The sequence below is a fragment of the Littorina saxatilis genome, linkage group LG2, assembly GCF_037325665.1.
Source record: "Littorina saxatilis isolate snail1 linkage group LG2, US_GU_Lsax_2.0, whole genome shotgun sequence".
NCBI classification, from domain to species: Eukaryota; Metazoa; Mollusca; class Gastropoda; order Littorinimorpha; family Littorinidae; genus Littorina; species Littorina saxatilis.
The window spans coordinates 74788929-74811438 of NC_090246.1; the positions used below are offsets into that span (position 1 = coordinate 74788929).

General features: G+C 44.9%; 1 protein-coding gene across 1 annotated transcript in view; it reads left to right on the plus strand.

Annotated features, from left to right (window-relative positions):
- The first annotated feature begins 4030 nt into the window (after positions 1 to 4030).
- LOC138959720 (DNA polymerase delta subunit 2-like) overlaps positions 4031 to 22510 on the plus strand; it is a 46673-nt gene continuing 28193 nt past the window's right edge. The window contains exons 1-5 of the mRNA XM_070331315.1: positions 4031 to 4386; positions 5400 to 5521; positions 5884 to 6013; positions 7656 to 7776; positions 8275 to 8470. Of these exons, the coding sequence (XP_070187416.1) occupies positions 4161 to 4386; positions 5400 to 5521; positions 5884 to 6013; positions 7656 to 7776; positions 8275 to 8470 (795 nt within the window). The 5' untranslated portion in view covers positions 4031 to 4160. The remainder of the gene's footprint in view (positions 4387 to 5399; positions 5522 to 5883; positions 6014 to 7655; positions 7777 to 8274; positions 8471 to 22510) is intronic.

Genomic DNA, 22510 nt, shown 5'->3' on the forward strand with positions numbered 1-22510 from the left:
ATCTGCACTAATTTGATCAAGCCGGAAGAGAAAAACCACGTGTATCAAGGGAAACAACTCAATTTACTGCAAGCTTCAAAAACCGGGAAGCAATCACGAGTCGTGTACCTTGTATGTCTAATACTAAAATAGTCACTTCCCGTCCGTGGGCGTTGCAGCGCTATTACTAATATAGTCACCTCCCGTCACGAAAGTGTTAAACAAAAATCAAAATGTTTTTTTTGGTTTTTTTTTTAACCTATCAACATCCTACTTTTGTATTCGGCATGAGAGTAAAAAAAGTGCTCACTTATTGCATGCTTCAAAGTCGCATTGCAGGAATTGATTTTGACGTACTTTCGTCAAAATGAAACTTCTTTTGAATTGGCTTTAGTTCATTTAAAAAAAAAGTTTTTCTGTAGCTTGTAGTTCACAGTGTTAATATATAGGGTGTGTGAAGTACAGTGTACTTTTGTTCTGTTACTTTGAGAGAACACTCAAGTCTCATCCCCCCCCCCCCCCCCCCCCCCCCCCCCCGGGTTAGGGGGAAGAATTTACCCGATGCTCCCCAGCATGTCGTAAGTGGCGACTGACGGATTCTATTTCTCCATTTACCCTTGTTAAGTGTTTCTTGTATAGAATATAGTCAATTTTTGTAAAGATTTTAGTCAAGCAGTATGTAAGAAATGTTAAGTCCTTTGTACTGGAAACTTGCATTCTCCCAGTAAGGTAATATATTGTACTACGTTGCAAGCCCCTGGAGCAAATTTTTGATTAGTGCTTTTGTGAACAAGAAACAATTGACAAGTGGCTCTATCCCATCTCCCCCCTTTCCCCGTCGCGATATAACCTTCGTGGTTGAAAACGACGTTAAACACCAAATAAAGAAAGAAAGTCTCATCCCAAAAAGAAGTGTGTGCATCTGTTCTTTTTGCTCCCTTCTCTCTCTCTCTCTCTCTCTGTGTATTGAAAAGTATGTGTATGATCGAGTGTGTTGTGTCATTATGCGTGGAAGTTTGTACATTTATAGTTTGTAAATAAGACTCACATGTCTCAAGAAAACAAATTCCATACCAACCACCTTTGTAAAGCGCTGCTTCACTGCAAATTGTTGATCATGTATATAGCGTTCTTTCAACTGGCTTGCCAGATGTAAATAATCATCTGCTTTTTGTTTTGTTTTTTGTTTTTGCTTGAGTGAATAAGCAGTAACATTTTTTGTTAGTATATGAACTTTCATCAAGTAATGTAATCATAAAGCTGAGATGACTCGTCCTTTATTTTTAGTGAAATCCTCTCTGTGTATAATTGTGGTGCTTCAGAAGTTAAAAACAACAACGTTTAGTGTTTTATGTCTGGAATTGAATTTTGAAATATGCACAGTAAGACTAAGAGCTTACTTTGCTGTTAAAAAAAAATTGAGCTCAGGTTTTCACCCGTTATTCTGTGCATTTCAGAAAAGGTAAAATAAACAGCTTTATGCATTTTCCATGAAATTTGTTCAATTTATCATAGATGTCACTTGATTTGATTATCTTGATAGGCCTGGAGAAAATCAGTACTGCTTTACAGCTAAAGGAAGGAATTCTTGAAAATACATGCACAAAAGAAGGCAGAACAGGTTTTTCCTTTGTTATATATTTGTTTAATTTCCTTATTTTGTCACTTATTTATTTATTTATTAAATTCTTTATTTATTTTGGATTTTAATAATTCATGGCTTTACACCTTTTTGCACAACAAAAAAATCCCGGTTTATTTTGAAGCCAGTCTTGCTCAGCACAGTGTGCAACGGATAACTTGCAACATGTGTGTTTAGAAAAAAAAAGATTCTGATATTAAAGTTATTGTAATAAAACAATTACTCATAATTATATGTACATGTTTAGTTCCAGTGTGTGCTGTGTGAGAGTGAATTCTGCAAGCAGGACTTGAACTAAAACTAGTGATGTGAGAACCAGATATGTGAACAGAACATATTACATGTACGTACGCGAATGTAGCACTCAGATGATGGTCTTCTTATTGGTTATATGTGTGGTTGAATGAATAAGCTTAGACAGATGCATATATTTCAAATTTATTAGGCAGTGAAATAATCAGAAACGCTTTGACAACATATAATCTTGGCATGAAAGTTTTTAAGATTGGAATGCGCTCTATATATGTAGGAAGTAATTTTGTGTCAAGGTACAGTTTCTATTTTTTCCTGCCACATTGTACATTTTGTGAAAATGTGTGATCCATCATGGAATAGGTCGTTTTGTTAAAGCAAGACAAAAGGTAAAACAAATTTGACAAGGAGCCAACTCCTTCCAAAGAAGGCCAAACCTGCTTTGGTTAATGAATTACTAACAGCAGACCGGTCAAGTTGCTCAGCTAGATTTTTTCTTCTTCTTCTTCTTCGGCGTTCCAGGATGGCTAGATTTTTAAAAATTTGTTTTGGTTGCTTCACTAACCTTTTCCATTTTATCTTCTTTTTCAGTCTTATATTTATTCTTATTTTAGATTATGATATTGTTTGTTGCTGTTATCATTTTTTTTAAATCAAAAATAAGTGGAAGTGGGACGTTTAGCAGTATATGCTATTTTTAAGAGCATGATTCTTTGAAAATTAAATGTCCTGAACGTTTTCACAAACTTTCTCTGGGGGTGTGTAAGTGTGTGTGTGCGAGTGTGTGAGAGAGAGTGTGTGTGTGTGCGACTTCACAAACAACAAAAACATAATGGAGATTACCAAGTATCATTGAATATGCTCACAGTATGAGATACTGTACTGTTAACTTCAAAGCAAATTGTGTCTTTGTTCTTGATTTCAAACGCGACGCCCAATGCAATGTATGCAACACGGGAGCTTGTATCAAAGCGCCGGTTGATTATTATTTACTCCTTCATCCTTACTGTATCCTTACAACTATGCACTACAGTAAGGATGAAGGAGTAAATAATAATCGACTGGTGCTTAAACAAGCTCCCGTGGTATGCATGCAAGTGGACATCCGTACTGAAAAGAAAGAGAGAATGCTTACTGTCCTACAGGCTAAATATTTCGTTAAGGACAAGATATGGGTTATATGATAATTCGAGTTTTACGCCCTCACGGCTTTTGATGCGTGTTTAGGTGGTATCAGCCATCAGCATTTATGGCAGAATGACTGAGGTATTTTACGTGCCATTGTGGTGAAACGGGGGTGGGACATGGCTTCCGCCTCTGCGTCTGCACATAAAGTTGACCCATGTCCGTCCCGGCCCGAATTCGAACCTGCGACCTTTCGATCACAAGTCAAGTGCTCTTGCAACCAACTGAGCTACCGGGCCCCCGTGCTTCAGGTGAAGGGAGATCTCACAAGTCAAGTGCTCGAGCATCCTCTGGTTGGATTTGGTTAATCGCACTGGCTATACCCACTCGGAGTGTCAATCTTGTATACACTCCGGCGTAAACTTTCGGTCGTGAAGCGAATTTGCCATTCGACACCTCTTTGTGATAGGAACGAAGAGCAGTTGATTATAAGAGTACAAAGAAACGAAAACAATCTGATGCTGCACGGCCTTTGCTGTAACGTAGATGACATTTTCAGGGTGTACTTAAGTTAAAAGGCCAGACACTCAACTGCATCAACAGTTGGAGCGTAATTTTGCGAAGGTACGCTTCACTTTCGATTCATGGAATGAAAAGTACGCTGGGAACAAACACAGACAAAAACACACACGAAACTGATGTTTCACGGCAGTTTATTGTCGGAGTTTGGAACACACTTGGAGTGTGTATCGACCTAGAAACGGTTGTTTACAATGTGAATGTACTGTACATTGTTTGCCAAGCCTTGACACTCCGAAAAAGAGATAACTGAAGTCCATACGTCACACTGATTTTTCATTGGCTACTTCCTAACGTTTTGCAAGGGGGCCTTTCATTGGATACAGATTTGTAACAGAGCTTTTCATTGTCGGAGTGTATACAGACTCGTCGCTCCTAATATTAATTATACACTCGGAGTGCGTCAAGTCTTGGTAGGCCTACACATGAACCATCCCTTAGAAATGTGGGTGACTTCCCTTTACGACAGAAAATGGTTTCACTGCGAGAAGAGTACACGAATGGCGCGCGAATTCACAGTGCATAGTCAATCCGCAAAGAAAGCTTTCAAGTGCAAAAACAGACAAACCACTCCAACCGAAAAATGATATACACAGGAAAACCAGAGGCTAGCAATGTGGGCCAGTTCATGTCAGAAGGGGGTGAGGAAGCCATGGAGACTTACGAGCGAGTAGAATGTGAAGTGACGGACCAGTCATCCAGATTTCTGGTAAAAAAACGTGACTTTGGCCGCCAGTACGCCCATCTGTACGCGGAAAGGTTATGGACGTCTCGTCCGAAACTAATAAAAGCTGCCAAGGCGAAATGGGGTAAGTGTATCATTGCATAAGGATACAGTGTCCCTGTCAGTGTCACTTTTGGACAGAACTAATGGTAGTGGTACTCACTACTGGTAGTGGTAGTACTGCGAAAGAACCAAATGAGTATGACATACTCGATCCCCACCACAACCAGTAGTTCAGATCCATTTAATTTCTCTTGGAGTTAGAAGTTTCGTCCTTCCGAGGACCATCACAGAGAGTGGAACTGGAAGAAGCTCAATCTAGCCTTCAACTAAATGTAGTACTAGTAGTAGTAGACTACTGAGTATAAGTACTACATGTACTACTAGATGATTACCCGCTTCGCCGGGAAGAAGTAGAGCCGAATACCCGGCCGTCGCCGGGGACCCGGCTTTGCCGGGTGTACGCCGGCATCGCCGGCGCACGAAGGAAGGGAGATCTAAAAATAGTAACGTGCAGTGACCTTCTAAATATAAACGTACAAACGGGAATATCGATTGACGCCAGCGCACGAAGGAAGGGAGATCTAAAAATAGTAACGTGCAGTGAAAAACGAAAATCGGTTCAGCGCTGCGCGCTGAGAGCACGTGTTGAAATATCTCATCGATCAGGTTGTGTCCGGGGTCTCTGTCAATAAGCCCACCAAATTTGAAGCAGATCCATCGAGAACTTTGGCCGTGCATGGCGATCAATCACACACACACACACACACACACACAGACACAAGTCGTATATATATATAGATGATGTAGTCAGTACTACTTTTGAGTGTAACTGTAAGAAGGATTTTAATTTTTATAAATTGTATGTGTATGATTCCTTCAGAGAATCATGAATGGCACTGGCAGAACTGTCAATTATGAATCAGTGAAGGTGCACGTTTGTGGAGGAACTAGAAGTAGAAGAAGTAGAAATATATTTTATCTACATTTTGGGTCTTATCAGGCCTTTTTGTTTTAATTGATCATGATAGGGAATGTACATTGATTGATACAGTTCCATTGTTGTCTTAGCTTTACACTGCAAATTTTTCCTGACAGATGCTGATCTTCCTGTGTGTAAACTACACGAACTACAGAGTGACACAAGATGCATTGTGGTGGGGACGCTGTTTAAACACATGGAGCTCAAGCCAAACATCTTGAAGGAAATTAGTGAAGACGTAAGACTGCTTGCATGAGCTTATCTAGAAAACAATTATTTGTGTCTCACAAAGCTTGTTTGACATTCTTTTTAGTGAATTTTACATTTCGTTTCATTTAACTTATTGTCACTTGAGAATACAAAATTCTGTGAAAAGTGAAACGAAAGTCAAAAAGACTCAAATGTTGCAAAGGGTCAGTATCAACATTTGTGTTATCCATGTCTACCTTGAATTTATTTCTCACTGTGTGTGTCTGTAAAGGTATAACAGTTTAGTTTATAAAAGTGCAAATTTGTTTCTTTGCGCTGTCTCTGCTCTGAAATTTACTTTGTATTAAAAATAACTGCCTTATAAGTAGCATGTTTTAATTTCTTTTGCAGCATAATTTAATGCCACAGCCAATCAGAACCAGGTTTACTGACGACTCGGACAAGCTGATTCTGGAAGATGAGCTTCAACGCATTATCTTAATTGGCCATGGGGAGCTGTCTTGTCCAAATATTGTGACAGGTAAGTGTTTACAATTACAATAATTTACACACAAACATCCCTTTTAACTGTTAGAGGGATAGATTGATATTGATTTCATCATAATTTAATCAAAAAGCTTACTGAAATGTGACTGCTGTGAGACTGCTTTATTCATATTCTTCATACAGATGTTGGGGTCTGCTCCTTGCTCCAGGAAATTGCATATTATTTCAAACACACTTGCAAGCACACACAAACACACACACACTTACTGATGGAGAAGGGGTCTTATTCGACCGAAAGTAGTTGCACTTCCTGGAGGTGTTTTCCTGAATGCAGGGATGCATCTGGGTGTAGTTCTTGGTGGTTTTCTTTGTTCTCATTGGAGGTTCACATGACACTTTGCTACACCCTCAAAAGTTTGTTGATCTTAAAACGTTCTGATACAAAAATTCAATCCAAAGTGCAGAAAAGATGGCATTTTCACTTTAGTCCCACTAAATAGTAAATGATTCCTAATCACAACATGTGGTAGCTTTGATGTCACCGTAGCGTAACACTCGACCAGCATACAGGGGTATCGCTGAACTGTCGGCTGTTTTACACATGTTTACCTTCTGCTGGGTAGTCAAGTAATTCATGTATGCCTTTGATCAAAGTGGCTTATCAAACTCAAAGGGAAACTGAACTCGGCATGCAGTTTATGGCAGGACAGGAGATTTAGGCTAGAGCGAGTAGAGGATGTACTGGGCTATCTCTCTTAGAACACATCAACATGAACTTACACATTGTTCCAACTACCCGATCTGTTTATTTTCACAAAGAAAACACATAAAAAAATGATTTAGAAAAAAGATCTCCTCTGAATTGTGTCTTATTGAAAAGATATGCGTCACTGAATGTGTAATATTTTCCTATCATTCATCTATTAGTTGCCTCCCTTGAATTTCATTTTGAAAAATTTTCTTCCCCCATACATCAATGTTATACAGAAAACTAGGAAGATGAATTGTGTAGAGATCTTAATTCCTTAAGTTATTTTGATTAACTTTTTTAAGGATATCACTATGCAATTCATTTTCGAAACGATAACACCGAACGCCTTCTAGCCTAATTGAGTGTGACTGTGACCCATTTCTGACCAGGAACTGCACAGAGGTGCATTCCCTGTATACAAGAAAAACACCAACAGGAAGTGATCCTTCAGGAAATGCACCCAGTATGGGTCAAATTAGACCCCTTCTGGTTTACTAAGGCAAAAAAAAAAAAAAAGTGTGGTTACGGTAACATAGCCCCAAAAAATAGGGTAGGAAGGTAGGCAATCACTTTTTTTTTTTAAACTTTTTTTCTAATGTATACAAATTAAACCTACTTGACAGGGAAATAAGTGTGCGACTCGGGCGCTTTCGCTTTCATTGCGTTTTCTGCACGCGTTTTCTTTTTTTTTCTCTTTTTTTTGACAAATGTAATAAAAAGTTATAGGGTCGGCCCCTAAAAATAGGGTAGGTCGGGTTACCGTAACCACACCTATTTTTTTTTTAGGCCTAACAGTGACCTTAACACATACACACACCTACGCATGCACTGCAGGCACACAATTAGCAGTAATGGATTGGTTCTTTAATTTTGACTTCCCAGCACTTGCATGTTGGTTATTCTGCAATTCTTACACTGTGTGCAGGTGTTATAGTGGCAGTACTCGGTCGAGAGCCAGATGAGGACAGAGGCAAGTTTGTTGTGGAAGATTACTGTTTACAGGCACTGCCAGAACAGGTGCCACGCCCTTCACTTACAGAGGATAGGTGAGAGCAGTGTAGAGTTTATTTTACGTCTGCAGCAGTAATTGCATTCATATGAGATACGAAGGGAATTATTGGTAGGGGCAGTGCTTTATTTTGCTGGTGTGCCCTTGCATTATTCCTGCATTATAAAAATCTATAAAAATTACGCATGGCTTTATTGTGCTGTGTGCCAGTTGGGCGCAGGCCCCGATTAGTCGGTCCCATATCAAGTCCGTATCACTGAGCCAAGGGTTCTCTCTCTAGCGTTCCTGGAGGTCTCACTAAGGTTAAAGAAGTCCGCCAGAGAATCTGATTGGCTTAATTGTATGGCAAGAGCAACCAACCAGAGACCTTCTTTTATTTAGCATGTGCTGCCTGACTTCGCTTCTTGTACCACATCGAATATTGTGAGATTTTGTCATCATGGCTCCCAAACAAGAGGCAAAATTTCTACCTGGATAGGAAATTCTGGATTCTGGATTTTGGAATGTTAGCAGTCTATCTGTTTTTGAATGCCAGGTACATAGTTCTGGTGTCAGGCCTGGAGCTGGGGGGGCCAGACGAACGCCTCTTCTCTCTGCAGCTGATGGTTGACCTCCTCACGGGGCAGCTCGGGGACGGGGATCAGCAGAGAGATTCCGCTCGCATTGCTCGCATCATCATTGCTGGCAACTCTCTGAGTCGCTCCACTCAGGACAGGGATTCTCTCAGCAAGGTAAGGCTAAATAAAATAAATGTTTGTTTCTGAGGACAAGGACAAAATAATTAGGGTCAGTAGGTTGGTAATCTTTATTATTATTTTGTTAACTCGGGTGCATGTGGCTTTATATTGGCCAGAACTTGCCATTTTTTTATAACTTTTTGAAGGGTCCCCCCCAAAAGTTCTGGGGTTGTGGGGGAAAAAAAGGTTCGGTCAGTGTCCCAGAAACTCTGGAATTTTAGTTTAGGCCTAAGAATTGAAGCTTCTTGTTTTGCTCATGTAACCGTGTGCCAATCTACTTTCCTCTTCCGTACTGAACTCAAACACTAAAGCAGACGACACAAGTTATATTACCCAGGTTCTTTTATTCCATACGATGAAATGGGGAAAATGTGGGATAACGGGGGTTTATCTTCAAATACAACTTTCACTGTATAGGACTAAACAACTTCAAAAAAACACAATATTCTCTCTCTTCATTCTAAAACTACATACTTCCCCTAAAAATACCCTTTAAAACACACCAAATCCTTTCCCCAAACTACACTCTACTCTAAATCCTCACTCTCAACTTTAATCCCAAAAAACCCACAATGAGACTCTAATTTAAAACAAACGAAATCTAAAAAAACAACCTAAAAAAACAATTCTTTTTAAAAAAACCAAATCTACAAAAACTCTAACAAAATCTGACCAAAATCTCTCCACTAAATCTAACTACTCTTCACTAACAAAACCTAGTCTATAAAAACAAATCTACGACCCACTAAAAAAAGAAAAAGACCTAACTAAACCCAAAAAGACCTAACTAAACCAAAAAGACCTAACTAAAAAGAAAAGACCTAACTAAACCCCGTCGCACACTCGGCCATCCTGTAAACACAGAATGCACGCCGTAAGCATACGTAAACAAATCAACAATTTCAACTACCACAAGCTAACTCATTAAACAACAAAACACATCATTCCTACCAAATAACATGCCTACAATACATATACCGTTCTCTCAAACAACGGTCTTCTAAAGCATTCACACACAAAAATCTTCCCCACCATTCCAACTCACAAAACAATCTACTTAAACATTCAAATAAATCCTCCCCCCAAGCAGCATACTATTCTTTTCACCGCCTACCCATTTACAGAAAGAAAATTGTTTTAACCTACCAGCAAAAGAATCCTCACATTCCGGAAAGATTTCCGGCCGTGACAGACATGTCACACAACAGCATTAAAAACACGCCGCACCAAATACACGTCTCCTTCCCTCAAAGATTCCAAGCAAAAGCACAGTTTTAGCGTTCACATCCTGTGCACCGGTGTCACAAGATTAACCCATTCAACTCGAGGGGTGTCAGGCAGCCCCACTTTCTTTAGTTAGTGCCTAACGTCACCTTCAACTATTCAACTTTACATCGCGGCGGAGGGAAAAAGGGAGATGGAATAAAGCCACCCGTCAATTGTTTCTTGTTCACAAAAACATTAATCACAAAATTTACTCCAGAGGCTTGTACCAAAAAAAACAATCGTTTTACCTATGCAAATTTTAGAATCGGCTATTCCGCGAGACCAATTCAATAGAAATGAAACTCAGTCTCGGAAACCTTAATGGATCCCCGATAGTATAGAGGTACCACGAGTTCACACGGATGCAGTGCATGTGTACCGTAACTGTCGTTCCCAAGCTCACATCCTCCCCAACTTAGACTGTCGTCTCCTGGCGACATGCCAGAATCAGAAAAATTCAAAAAAATATTTAACCTCCCAAGAACATAATATTCTCCATCCTCAAATCATTTCAAAAACTTTCACACAAAAACAACCATCAACTGACTATAACAATATTTCTCTAAAACTAATAGGTTCTGAAATACAAATTTCACATAATCCTTCCAGTGCCAATAATCATATCTCCTGTCGACATCCAACTCACACAAGTTGACAAAAAATCACAACTCATCTTTAACAGAGGCAGTTCCATGGTTCACTTTACAAAGAATTATGTTCACCACTTGCCAGATAACCAATAATGATAATCTTTACGACTTATCAAATATTTTATCTCTCTTGAGCATACATCAGAACAAAATGTTGACAATCTTTACGATTTATCAAAGCATCTGATCTCTCTTGAGCATACATCAGAACAAAATACTGACAACCTTTACGATTTATCAATGCATGTCCCCTCTTTGTATCCCAACTGTACTTGGCAACACAATCTTCTAATCAACTAACAAAATGACCACTTGCCAAGGCAATGAAAAAACTGGAAGTCCTTAAAACTCACCCAGAATATCAAACCTTTAGTCAAAAATCAGCAATAACCTAATGTCACTCATCACAATTAAACCATTCAACAGGAGTATTCATAGGCAACCATACAATCCTTCAGAATCTATTTCAAAAATCCACTAATATTAATTCTAATAAACAAAACCAGTATACACACTGTCTTCAAACAAAGACATCAATAAGCGCCAGAACTCAAATTCTACAAAATACCACCAAGAAAATAGAAAGCAAGAGCAGAGGAGACAGTAAAAGTGAGAGCGGAGAAAACAGTAAAGACAAACCAAACGACAGCAGAGAGCAAAAAGGAAGAAAAAGGTCATCTAATTCCTTACAGGTAGCATACTTTGCTCCTGAGGCGTACGAGGCTGGAGACGCCATACACAAACCAAAGAATCCCTAAAACGTGTAGCCAAGAGAATTAGAAAGTGGGAGCGGAGAAGACAGTAAAGACAAACCAAACGATAGCAGAGAGCACAAAGGAAGAAAAAGGTCATCTAATTCCTTACAGGTAGCATACTTTGCTCCTGAGGCGTACGAGGCTGGAGACGCCATTGTCAAACCAAAGAATCCCTAAACAGTGCAGCCAAGAGAATTAGAAAGTGGGAGCAGAGAAGACAGTAAAGACCAACTAAACGATAGCAGAGAGCACAAAGGAAGAAAAAGGTCATCTAATCCCTTACAGGTAGCATACTTTGCTCCTGAGGCGTACGAGGCTGGAGACGCCATTACTCAAACAAATTAAAGTTCAGTAACCAACTAATCTCAAAAATACAAAATCTAAAATCTAATCACACCCCACTCAATATGTTTGAGTAGTCTATTGACTAGAAACAACGTAGAACTTGTAAAATCTAGCTACATCCTACTCCATCTATTAGAGTAATCTGTCAACTAGAGACAGCATAGAATTTGTAAAATCTAGTTACATTCTACTCAGTACGTTTGAGCAGTCTGTCGACTAGAGACAGCATAAAATTCTCAGATACCACCACCGACTGAACCGAAGCGGACGGTCCTCGTGGTAAATGATGCAAGTTTGAATGCGTCCCAGCACCCTGTCGCTGGGGACGCTGACGGGAATAGTTAGTTACCCTTCGTCTTCCAGACGAACTGTTTGCCCATCTAACCCCGTTTCCTGTAACTTCATCTTCAGAACTTGACTCATCCGTGTCATCTGAACTAGATTCACGTCTCCGGAACTGAAATTCTGGCAACCCAATGGATGCCCGAGGGGCTTGTTGCACAGGAGTCAAATGTTCTTTTATCTCTGCCCTATTTACTCGGAACGGCGCACCTCCGTTTTCAGGTTTTATGACATATGGTCCACCATCCTGATCGGGTATTTCGACCACAACAAAAATCTCTGACTTCCATGCATCATGGATTTTGCGTCTACCCATACCGTGATCCCGCAACAAGACACGTTGACCAAGCTGAAGTGATTTTCCTCTGACTTTCTTATCAAGGTGCCTCTTTCGCTCATGTGCCGCTTGCTGTAGATTCCGGTTCGCCAGTTGATGTGCCTGTAACAACCGTTCTCGGTGGACTTGAACCCACTCAGTGGTCGGCAAACCACCTTCTTCTTCTAAACCGATCCCCAACAAAAAGTCAACCGGTAAACGCGGTTCCTGACCGAACAACAAAGCGTATGGAGAAAATCCAGTGGAAGAATGGAGCGTTACATTGTAGACATACACCAACTCTTGGAGGTATTCAGGCCACTGTTTCTTTTTCTGATCCGTAAGTGTGCTCAAAAGGTTATGCATCGTCCGGTTGAAACGTTCACACTGAGCATTCCCCTGCGGATGGTACGCAGTGGTCCGAGACTTCTTCACACCGTAGAGAATACAGAGCTCTTTTATCACCTCTCCTTCAAAGTTTCGACCCTGATCAGAGTGAAGTCTCATGGGGATGCCGAATTTCTGAAACCACTCTTTCGTCAAAACCTTTGCTACAGTAACAGCTTTCTGATCGCGGGTAGGTACTGCCACCGTAAACTTTGTAAACACATCTGTCAATACCAGCACGTTTTCCTTACCATCCGTCGCTTTTTCGAGAAGCGTGAAGTCCATAGCCACAACCTCAAGCGGCCGAGAAGCTAACAAATGTCCAATTGGAGCAGTAGCTCGCACTGAAGGCAGTTTGGCAAAGCTGCAACGCTCACATTCCTGAACCCACTTTCCCACTGTGGCGAACATTCCTGACCAGTAACAGCGCTGTCTCAACAATCGCAAACAACGTTCTGCTCCCTGATGACCTGTCCCATGCACAGATTCAAAGACCGGCCTCTGGAGAGACTCTGGCAAAACTATCTGTAACAACGGTTTGTTGCTAACTGGATCTGTGACTCTACGGCAAAGTAAATCTTTCTCCACCACGAGCTTATCCCACTGTCTACACAGAGCAATGGCTGAGTTTCCCAAATCTCGTTTCTCTTGTATACTCGGTCTCGTTCCTTTCTTCAAATGTTGTAACAAAAGACCAATGACTGGATCTTCACCCTGAAGTCTTTGCAGATCTGCGGGTTCAATCGTCGGTAGAGCTTGTGTTGCCCCTAACTGCTCTCTTCCCGACTCATCTGTAGTCCCAGCAACGATGCCCACATGTGCAGTTGTTGCCAACCCTTGATCCCGGCCCATGTTTACAGAGACAGAGCAAGCCGCCACCACTTCTTCCTCGATGTCCGTACCTGGACTCTCAAATGGGTTCCTTGACAGGACGTCCGCGTTCACATTGGATTTCCCAGAACGATACTTGATCTCAAAATTGAAAAGAGCCAACTGCGCCACCCAACGTTGTTCCACAGCCCCTAGTTTGGCAGTCTTCAAGTAGCTGAGAGGATTATTGTCAGTATAAGCCACGAATGAAGCTCCCAGAAGATATCCACGGAACTTCTCGGTGATAGCCCACTTGAGAGCCAGCAGTTCGAGTTTCATGGAACTATAGTTCTGCATGTTTTTCTCTGATGGACGAAGTGTTCGACTTGCGTAGGCTATAACCCTCTTTCTTCCCTCCTGAGTCTGAGACAACACTGCCCCCAGACCTTTTGAACTTGCGTCTGTTTCCAAGACAAATGGAAGACTATAATCAGCGTAGCCCAACACTGGAGCACTGATGAGAGCTAGTTTCAGCTTTTCAAAAGCCTGTTGACAGTCTAACGTCCACTTTCCACCCAACCGAACAGTCTTCCCTCCGGGTTTACCCTTCACACCCTCATGTACCTTCCCGACCAGTGCATGCAACGGCCCTGCCATCTGTGCAAACCCTAGCACGAATCGGCGGTAGTACGATGCAAATCCCAAGAAAGCTCTCAATTCCCTAAGCGTCTGAGGAACTGCCCACTGTTCAACAGCTTTGATTTTCTCCGCGTCAGTCGCGATGCCACCCTGTGAAATGGTGTAGCCCAGATACTGCACTGAAGTACGACAGAACTTGCACTTGTCCGGGTTCAGTTTGAGTCCAAGCTCTCTCAGTCGAGAAAGCACTGCTCTCAATCGCTCAATGTGTTCCTGGAAGGTTTTACTATAGACCAGAATGTCATCCAAGTACACCAGCAGCATCTGGAAGATCAGGTCATTCATCCCTGCTGTCATGAGTCGTTGGAAAGTAGCGGGAGCGGAACAGAGTCCGAATGGCATACACTTGAACTCAAATAACCCAAATGGTGTAATGAAAGCAGTCTTTTGTCTGTCCTCCTCGTCCATTGCTATCTGATGATACCCTGAAGCAAGATCCAATGTGGAAAAGTAGTTCGCTCCCTTCAATGCATCCAAAGACTCGTCAATCCTTGGCAGTGGAAATGCATCACGTCTCGTCTTCGCATTCAGCTTGCGATAGTCCACACACATGCGCAATTCTCCGTTCTTCTTCCGCACTAAAACTATAGGCGAAGCAAAAGGGCTAGTACTGGGCTGTATAATGTCTTTCTCTAACAAGTCTTGAATGTGTTTTCTAACCTCTTCAAGTTGTGTTGGGGGAATGCGACGGTATGTCTGACTTACTGGAACATCGTCCAGCAAAGGAACTTTGTGCTTAATTAAGTCAGAATAACCTACATCCAGATCATCTTTGACCCATGTTTCTGGAAACTCGCAATACAAATCATGCAACTGTTTGCGTTCCTCTTCATTACTTGCTGCGCCCAACAGACTCTCGGGAACCTTCAAGTCTGACACATCACTCTCTGCAGATATCGTATCACACGACACCACAACCTTCCCAGCAATCTCCTCTGCCTTCACCCCTGGCGAAACAACGCTATGAACTGCATGAACCGTGCCAACCGGAGTTCGCTCTGTCAAAAAGACATCTTCATCACTCAGATTAACGATCTGGACGTTCCACGGACCTTTTCCCTTTACCAGAGTCTGGGCTAGTAAACACTTCTCCCGGGTTGGACCCTCTAATGCCTCTATGACGTACTCGCCCTGTTCTGTCACCTTCTTTCCATACCCTCCACTCAAACAAACAGTGGAAATTGAGCGAGCGGACATGTGTATGCCGCCCTTTGGCACCCTCACCAACCCCACACAAGCTGGAGTGTCTACCGTTATGTCTGCCACTCTAATATTCACAGGCCCATGATCTCTCACGTCACGGATGACGTTCATGCCGAGTATGACTCGCGGCTCGCAACCCTCCGAACCAGAAACTTCCTTTTGAACAAGGATGACCCGTTCGGGAATAACTTGTTCCCCAACCTTAACGTCCAGTATAGTGTAGCCTATGTAGGGAACCTCCAACCCATTGGCTCCAACCAACCGTACAAGTGTAGTGTCTCTTACCAGTTCTTCGCTAAAATGTTTGTAAAAACAATGTTCACTGATAATCGTGACTTGTGAACCGGTATCCCACAACGTTTCCAACGTCACACCTCCCATTTCTACCACAACAACAGGTTGTTCGCCCACCATTCTAGAAAGAACTGAGCCCTTTTCATCCCCGTCCTGTGTACGGCTCTTTACACAGTCGGTTATTGGTTTAATCCTTTTTGAGTACATGATCTGATCACGTGACCAGGCTTGCCACATTTCAGACAAATGGGTTTTCCATCGGATGTAAACTTATATTTGGGAGGTCGTCTTTCTGAAAGCCCGACCTTGAGTGCCTCAAGTTCCTGTTCTAACTCTTTTTGGCGACTCGCCATCTTCCTGACTTCTTCAAAACAATCTGAATTGTCATGAGTCGCGACTGTATTGGCTGTAGCGTTCTTTGGAACTGGAGTACGTATTTCTTCCCATTCTAATGCCAATTAAATTACATATCTTACCCAACTCACATATAGCAATTAACCCATAGTTCAGTGCTGATACCGCTGTACGCGTCCCCTTAGCAACAAGGAAGACGCCTCTAAAAAAGAGTGACCGAGACCCGTAAGGGTAACCAGGCCAGCCCGTAAGGGAGGCTGCCTTCCATATGCGCGCGCATATGCCGCCATCTTGTCATTCTACTCTCAGCGCTCAGTGGAGCTGGTCGTGTTTGGTACGCTCCGGCTGTGTTTTCAGCCTACTTGCTTGGTCTTCCAGACCTGGTTTGTGTTCCCCTTGGTGTCTTCTTGTCTCCGGACTTCGCATTTGCTGTTGAGGTGAGATCTTTCCATTTTTTACCTGAATTTTGGCGGCATTGTTGGCTTGTTTTCGGACTTACAAAATTTTTTCCAAATTTGTTTGTGAGTTGTTTTCATCATGGCCGACAATGCGGACGGGAAGAGGTCAACATCTAAACATGTAGCTGCTTCGCCCTCTCCTGTTAAGAAAAGTTCTAGAAGTTCTAGAAGTTCTAAAACGCACGGCGATACGCCCGTGTCTCTTTCGGGTTCAGAATCCCAAAAATGTAGTGATGTTGTTGTTGGCGTGCCCGGAGTTTCCGGTTCGTCTGCTAAACCTACGGAGAAGCCCTTGCTCGGGGTTAAGCATGTTGTAGGGGATGTCTCGCCTGTAGGTTCTGGGCTTGCATCTGCGGATTTTGCTTCTTTGCTTTTGACATTAAGCTCTCAGGTTTCGGCCTTAGCGGCTGAAGTTTCGTCAACTAAGGCGGAGATACGTGCGCTGCCGGCAGGTGTCGGGGGTTCGTCGTCGCTGGCCAGTGTGCGTTTGCCTCCCTCTGCTACTGTTACGAGGGCGGACGTGCATGCGTCTCAGGATGGGATCTCTCAGGCTCCCGTGGGGTCTCCGGCCGGTGTCCGTTCTTCTTCACAAGGTATGTGCACTCCACGTGAGCGTTGTCTTGAGGGAGTAGCCTCGGGTCTCATCCCAGGTGAAAGTTCTGAAACATCGGCTGATATCCACCGCTTAGTCGGGGTGTCAGTGGGTGCTAAGGGCCCTGACAAGCGAACAGATGTTCCTATTCTTCCCGACTGTGGTCAGGTTGAAGGGCATCTGCTTCCGCCCAGGGGGCAGGAAGTTGGTGGTAGTATGGCTGGCTCTGGACTTGACTCTGTTAGTCAGTACGGGGACCAGTCTCCGGAGTGCATGGAAGGGCACGAAGGCTACCTGGATGACGGTGCCGCCTCTCAGGCTGAAGGTGCTGGATTCTTTTTGCCACGGCAGCTGCCAGATGCGGTGGCTCTGGCGGCTGGAGTGGCTTCGAAATATCTCGAGGAGGAGGTGGCGGTGAACAAATCTCAGTTTGTCCATCCTCCTTCTGCCTTAGGGGATTTCAGGAGTGCTAAGGAACCGAAAAGTTCGTTCCGATTCCGGGAGTCCCCCTCTGTGGCGGTCGAGATGTCGAAGGTTTTTGCGAAAGGTCGAGCTATGTCCGATGCCTTTCCGCTGTTGTCACAGCATGGGGAGGCGCCGGAGGTGGTGGGCCCCTGGTTGGCTAAAGCGGGTCAACACGTTCCTTGTTCTGCGCTCTCAAAGAGCTCTAAACTGTCGGTTCGTCCCGTCGCTCTACTTGACTCTTTCGCTTTGCCGAGATCAGTTCTACCGGTGACTCCGGAACTGCTTTCTCTGCGGGAGGACGGGTATGCCAGGGATAGAACAGTCCCGTACACGGAGTCTGCTCTTCAGGCTTTGGAGGAGACGGGTAGATCTCTGCTCGAGTTGGGTTCCGTCTCTAGTTCTCTCCAACGCTCTTTGTCTAGGTCTATCGCTTCATCGTTAGACCCGTTTGAGTTCCGTTACGACGCCTCCCAGGAGGATGTGACAACTCTGTTGGCGACGCTTGCCAAGGTCTCTCAGGAACAATTGAGCTTGGCAGCCAGGCTTTACGGGCATGCTGTACATTCCCGCAGAACTGCCTTTTTGGCGGGTTCAAAGATCCGAGACAGGGGTACCATTGACAGACTTAAGGTATCCCCGTTTACGGAAGGGTCGCTGCTGGGTACTTCCTCTTTGGACGCTTTGCAGAAGGAAACCCAGGACGCTAGGGATCTGGCTATTGCAAGGATTGCTCACCACGGCTTTCAGAAGGTTCAGAGCAAGCCTACCTCCCAGAGTAAGGCTCAGCCTTCTTCGTCTGGGGGGGGCAAGGTGCAAAATCAGTCCACCTCTTTTCGGGGTAGGGGGCGAGGCGCGCCTTACCAGAAGAGAGGCTCCTTTGGGGGTTCTCGGGGGTCGGGGCACAAGCCTCACCCCCAATGAGGGTCTCCCGAGCCACTATTCCCAGTAACCCCCGCCGTGGTGGCGGCGGGTGGCCCCTCCAGGGCCTTGGCCGCCTGGACACGCCTGGTGTCCAGCCGGTGGATTTTGGGAATAGTGCGTTCGGGATTCCGTCTCCTCTGGGCAGAGGGGAAGGCACCTCTGTCCAGGATACCTCCGCCTTTCAGATATCCCGTGGACCCGGAAGCCAAGTCAGCCGTTCATGCGGAGGTGGCTTCCCTACTCCTGAAGGGTGCGATAGAGGAAGTTCGAGATCGAGAGTCCCTCGGCTTTTACGGCAGGCTGTTCGTGGTGCCCAAAGCCTCAGGGGCATGGAGGCCTGTTTTGGACCTGTCCACCCTGAACAAATACCTACGGGTAGTCAAGTTTGTCATGGAGACTCCTCTCTCTGTAAGGGAAGCTCTGCGTCCGGGAGATTGGGCCACGTCGGTGGATCTCACCGACGCATATTTCCATGTGCTCATGCATGTTCAAGACAGGAAATGGCTGCGCTTTCTGTGGGGCGAGAAAGTGTTTCAATTTCGGGCACTCCCCTTCGGGCTTTCCCTGGCCCCCTGGATCTTCACGCTGGTCGTTCGCCAGCTTTGCTCCCTTGTCAGACAAGAGGGGGTACGCCTACGGGCGTATTTAGACGATTGGTTGAATCTGCATCAGGACCAGTACATGTGCAGAACTCAGACTGCGAGGGTTCTCGACCTGGCGGCTCAGCTGGGCTTTACAGTCAATCTAGGGAAGTCAGAGTTAGAACCATCCCAACGCTTCACTTACCTGGGCATGGATTTCGATACGGTGGAGTGGTTAGTCCGTCCCTCTCAAAAGAGGGTGGACAAGCTTCAGAACTTGGTTCGCTCGTTGAAAGGAAAGAGTGTGTCCACGGCCCGGGAGTTGTCCTCCCTACTGGGGCAGATGGAATCGATGGCTCCCCTTGTGCCTCTAGGCAGGGTCCACAAGAGGCCGTTTCAGGCGGCTTTGAGGAGGCAGTGGGATCAAGCCTCTCAGGGCTGGAATGTTCGCATAGGACTGGGGAGTTGGTTCAGCAACACTACAAGTGTTTGGCTGCTCCCCTGGGTCTCTCAGGGTGTTCCGATCGTTCCTCCGGCGCCGGAGAACATTCTTGTTACAGATGCATCCATGACAGGCTGGGGTGCTCATCTGGCCGATCAGACAGCCTCAGGTCTGTGGGATCTCTCCCTAGCTCCTCAGCACATAAACGTGCTGGAGCTGGAGGCTGTGTCTCTGGGTTTACAGGCTTTCCTGCCTCTTCTGGGGGGCAGTCATGTTCAAGTCCACACGGACAATACGACTGTGGCCGCTTACATAAATCGGCAGGGGGGCACACGCTCGCAGAAGCTGTCGGAGAGCGCTTGCCGTCTGTTGGTTTGGTGCAGCTCGCACAACATACTTCTCTCAGCGAAGTACCTGAAGGGCACGCTCAATGTTTTGGCGGATGCCCTCAGTCGGGGGGACAAGGTTCTGCACTCAGAATGGACCCTCTCCCACCAGGCGTTGGACCGCCTTTGGGTTCAAGTAGACAAGCCTTGCTTAGATCTGTTTGCAACGAGATTCTCCACCAGGCTTCCCCTTTTCGTCTCACCGTTCCCGGACCCTCTGGCGTGGGCGGTGAACGCGTTGGATCTGGATTGGTCAAATCTGCAGGCTTACGCTTTTCCTCCGTTTTGCCTGCTAGGGAAGGTAGTAAGAAAAGTGGATCTGGAAAAGCCAGCGCTGGTGCTGGTTGCTCCTCTTTGGCCCAGCCAGCACTGGTATCCGGACCTTCTGCGGCTGGCAGTGCGCCCACCCATTCCTCTAGGCGTTCGAAGGGGCGACCTGTTACAGCCCAGGTCAGGGGTCCCGCACGAGAATCCGCAAGCGTTGCAGCTTCACGGCTGGATTCTGTCAGAATCGCTCTGCGTCGTGCCGGGGCCTCGGCCACAACTTTGAAACTGGTACAGAAAGCACACAGAGACTCAACTAGCTCCGTTTACTCTTCTCATTGGGCTGCATGGGCCAAGTGGTGCTCTGAGAATAAGGTTCAACATCTTTCCCCAAGGTCCATGGAGGTAGCCAACCACCTCTCTTGGTTGGCTAGTAGGGGGGTCTCTCCTTCTTCACTGCGAGTTAGAAGGTCTGCGATTTCTTCCACTCTTAGACAGCTCGGTCGCAAGATCAATCTTGACGGTGTCATTTCAAGCGTGCTTAAGGGAGCTGCCCTTGACGCAGCTCTCTCAAGATCACAGCTCCCTGCCTGGGATCTGTTTGTGGTTCTCCGTTTCCTTGCATCGGAGGACTTTGAGCCTCTCCGGTTGGCTAGTTTACCTAATTTGACGAGAAAAACTCTGTTTTTGGTCTTGCTTGCCACGGCTAGGAGGGGTAGCGAGGTGCACGCACTTTCTGGTCTCGCTAAAGATATTTCCCTGGAGAGGGATGGCTCCTACTCTTTGAGATTTACGTCTAATTTTCTCGCTAAAAATCAAAAGCCCGGTCAGGCTTCGCCTTGCATTCGTATTCCACCCTTGAGCGATATACTCGCTCCTGGAGACCCCGATCTGTCAAATTGTCCTGTCAGGGCGTTAAGCAGCTACCTGTCTAGGTCTTCGCCGATTCGCTCGGAAACTCAGAAATTATTGTTTATATCCCTCAACACTGTGCGAGCGAAGGATATCTCGAAGGTCACCTTGACTAAATGGGTTTCACTGACCATTAAGCAAGCGTATGGATGGTGGCAACGCCAGTCTGGCGAGGTCAGGGCGGTGCTTCCTCTTACGTCAGCCAGGACGCACGAAGCGAGGGCTTGGGCGTCTTCTGTGGCCGTGCTTCGCTCAGGGCGCCTATCAGAGGTCCTGGCGGCGGCTTATTGGAAATCTGAGGACGTGTTCATCAATTTTTATTTGAGAGACATTGCTGCAAGGCGGCAAGATGGAAGTGCGGCTTTGCCGGCTCTCGTGGCTGCAGGGCAGGTCCTGCGGTCTTAAGTTGGTAAGTACCCTCCTCCTATAGTAGCAATCTGCTATATGTGAGTTGGGTAAGATATGTAATTTAATTAAAAATTTTAGTAATAAATTTTCATTTGATTAATATACTTACCCAACTCACATCGTTTATTCCCTCCCGCCTCCCCGCTGTGGGGGGTATGGGGGTCTAAAAAAGTAGTGAGTTGGGCTTCGTGTAGAATGACAAGATGGCGGCATATGCGCGCGCATATGGAAGGCAGCCTCCCTTACGGGCTGGCCTGGTTACCCTTACGGGTCTCGGTCACTCTTTTTTAGAGGCGTCTTCCTTGTTGCTAAGGGGACGCGTACAGCGGTATCAGCACTGAACTATGGGTTAATTGCTATATGTGAGTTGGGTAAGTATATTAATCAAATGAAAATTTATTACTAAAATTTTTAATTTCCTCAGTTCACTAAATGAGACCGACCCGTTTTGTATGTGCCTCCTCAAATCAAGGACCAGCGATCTGTCATGAATCCCTTCAACAAAATGATCCACAAGCAGGTCTTCAGAGGACACAGCGCGTCTCGATTCCTCTTGTTTGGCTTTCACCGCGTTAAAGCGTGTGAATAAATCATTGGCATACGCTCGGACCGTTTCTCGACTTCCCTGTCGCCTTTCAGCAAAACATGCCATAAGAGTTGGTAATGGGCGTTTGTCGCCGAATGCATCCACTAAGATTGTAAAAATGTCTTCGATACTGCTGTATGACTGACCACATGACTTCAGTTCAACCCTGGCTAGTCCCTCTACATGCTGAGTCACATAGCGAATCTGTTCTTCTCTCCCGAAATCCTTCACAGCACTACTAATCCCTTCTATGAAATCCTTAACAGAGTACCTTCCATCTTCTCTGCTATCTCCGTAGAATTTCCTGACTTTGGGGGGTTTTGAAACAACAACTTTCGGTGCGGATCTTGCCTCTAAACTTTCCCTCATGCTACCCAACTCTGTAGCCATTCTCCGCAAATCCCCTGCTTCTCTTACAATCCTTCCCCTTCCCAGCCCCAACGGTGTCTGTGAAAAATCAGCGGCCGAAGTAAATTCCAAACCAGATTCATCCATGTTGGTATTTTAAAAGGTTGGTATTTTAAAAGGTTGGTATTTATAACATTGACCTGTGTTGGTATTACGTTTCTTCAACCAGAAGGTTATTCGAAACTTGTCA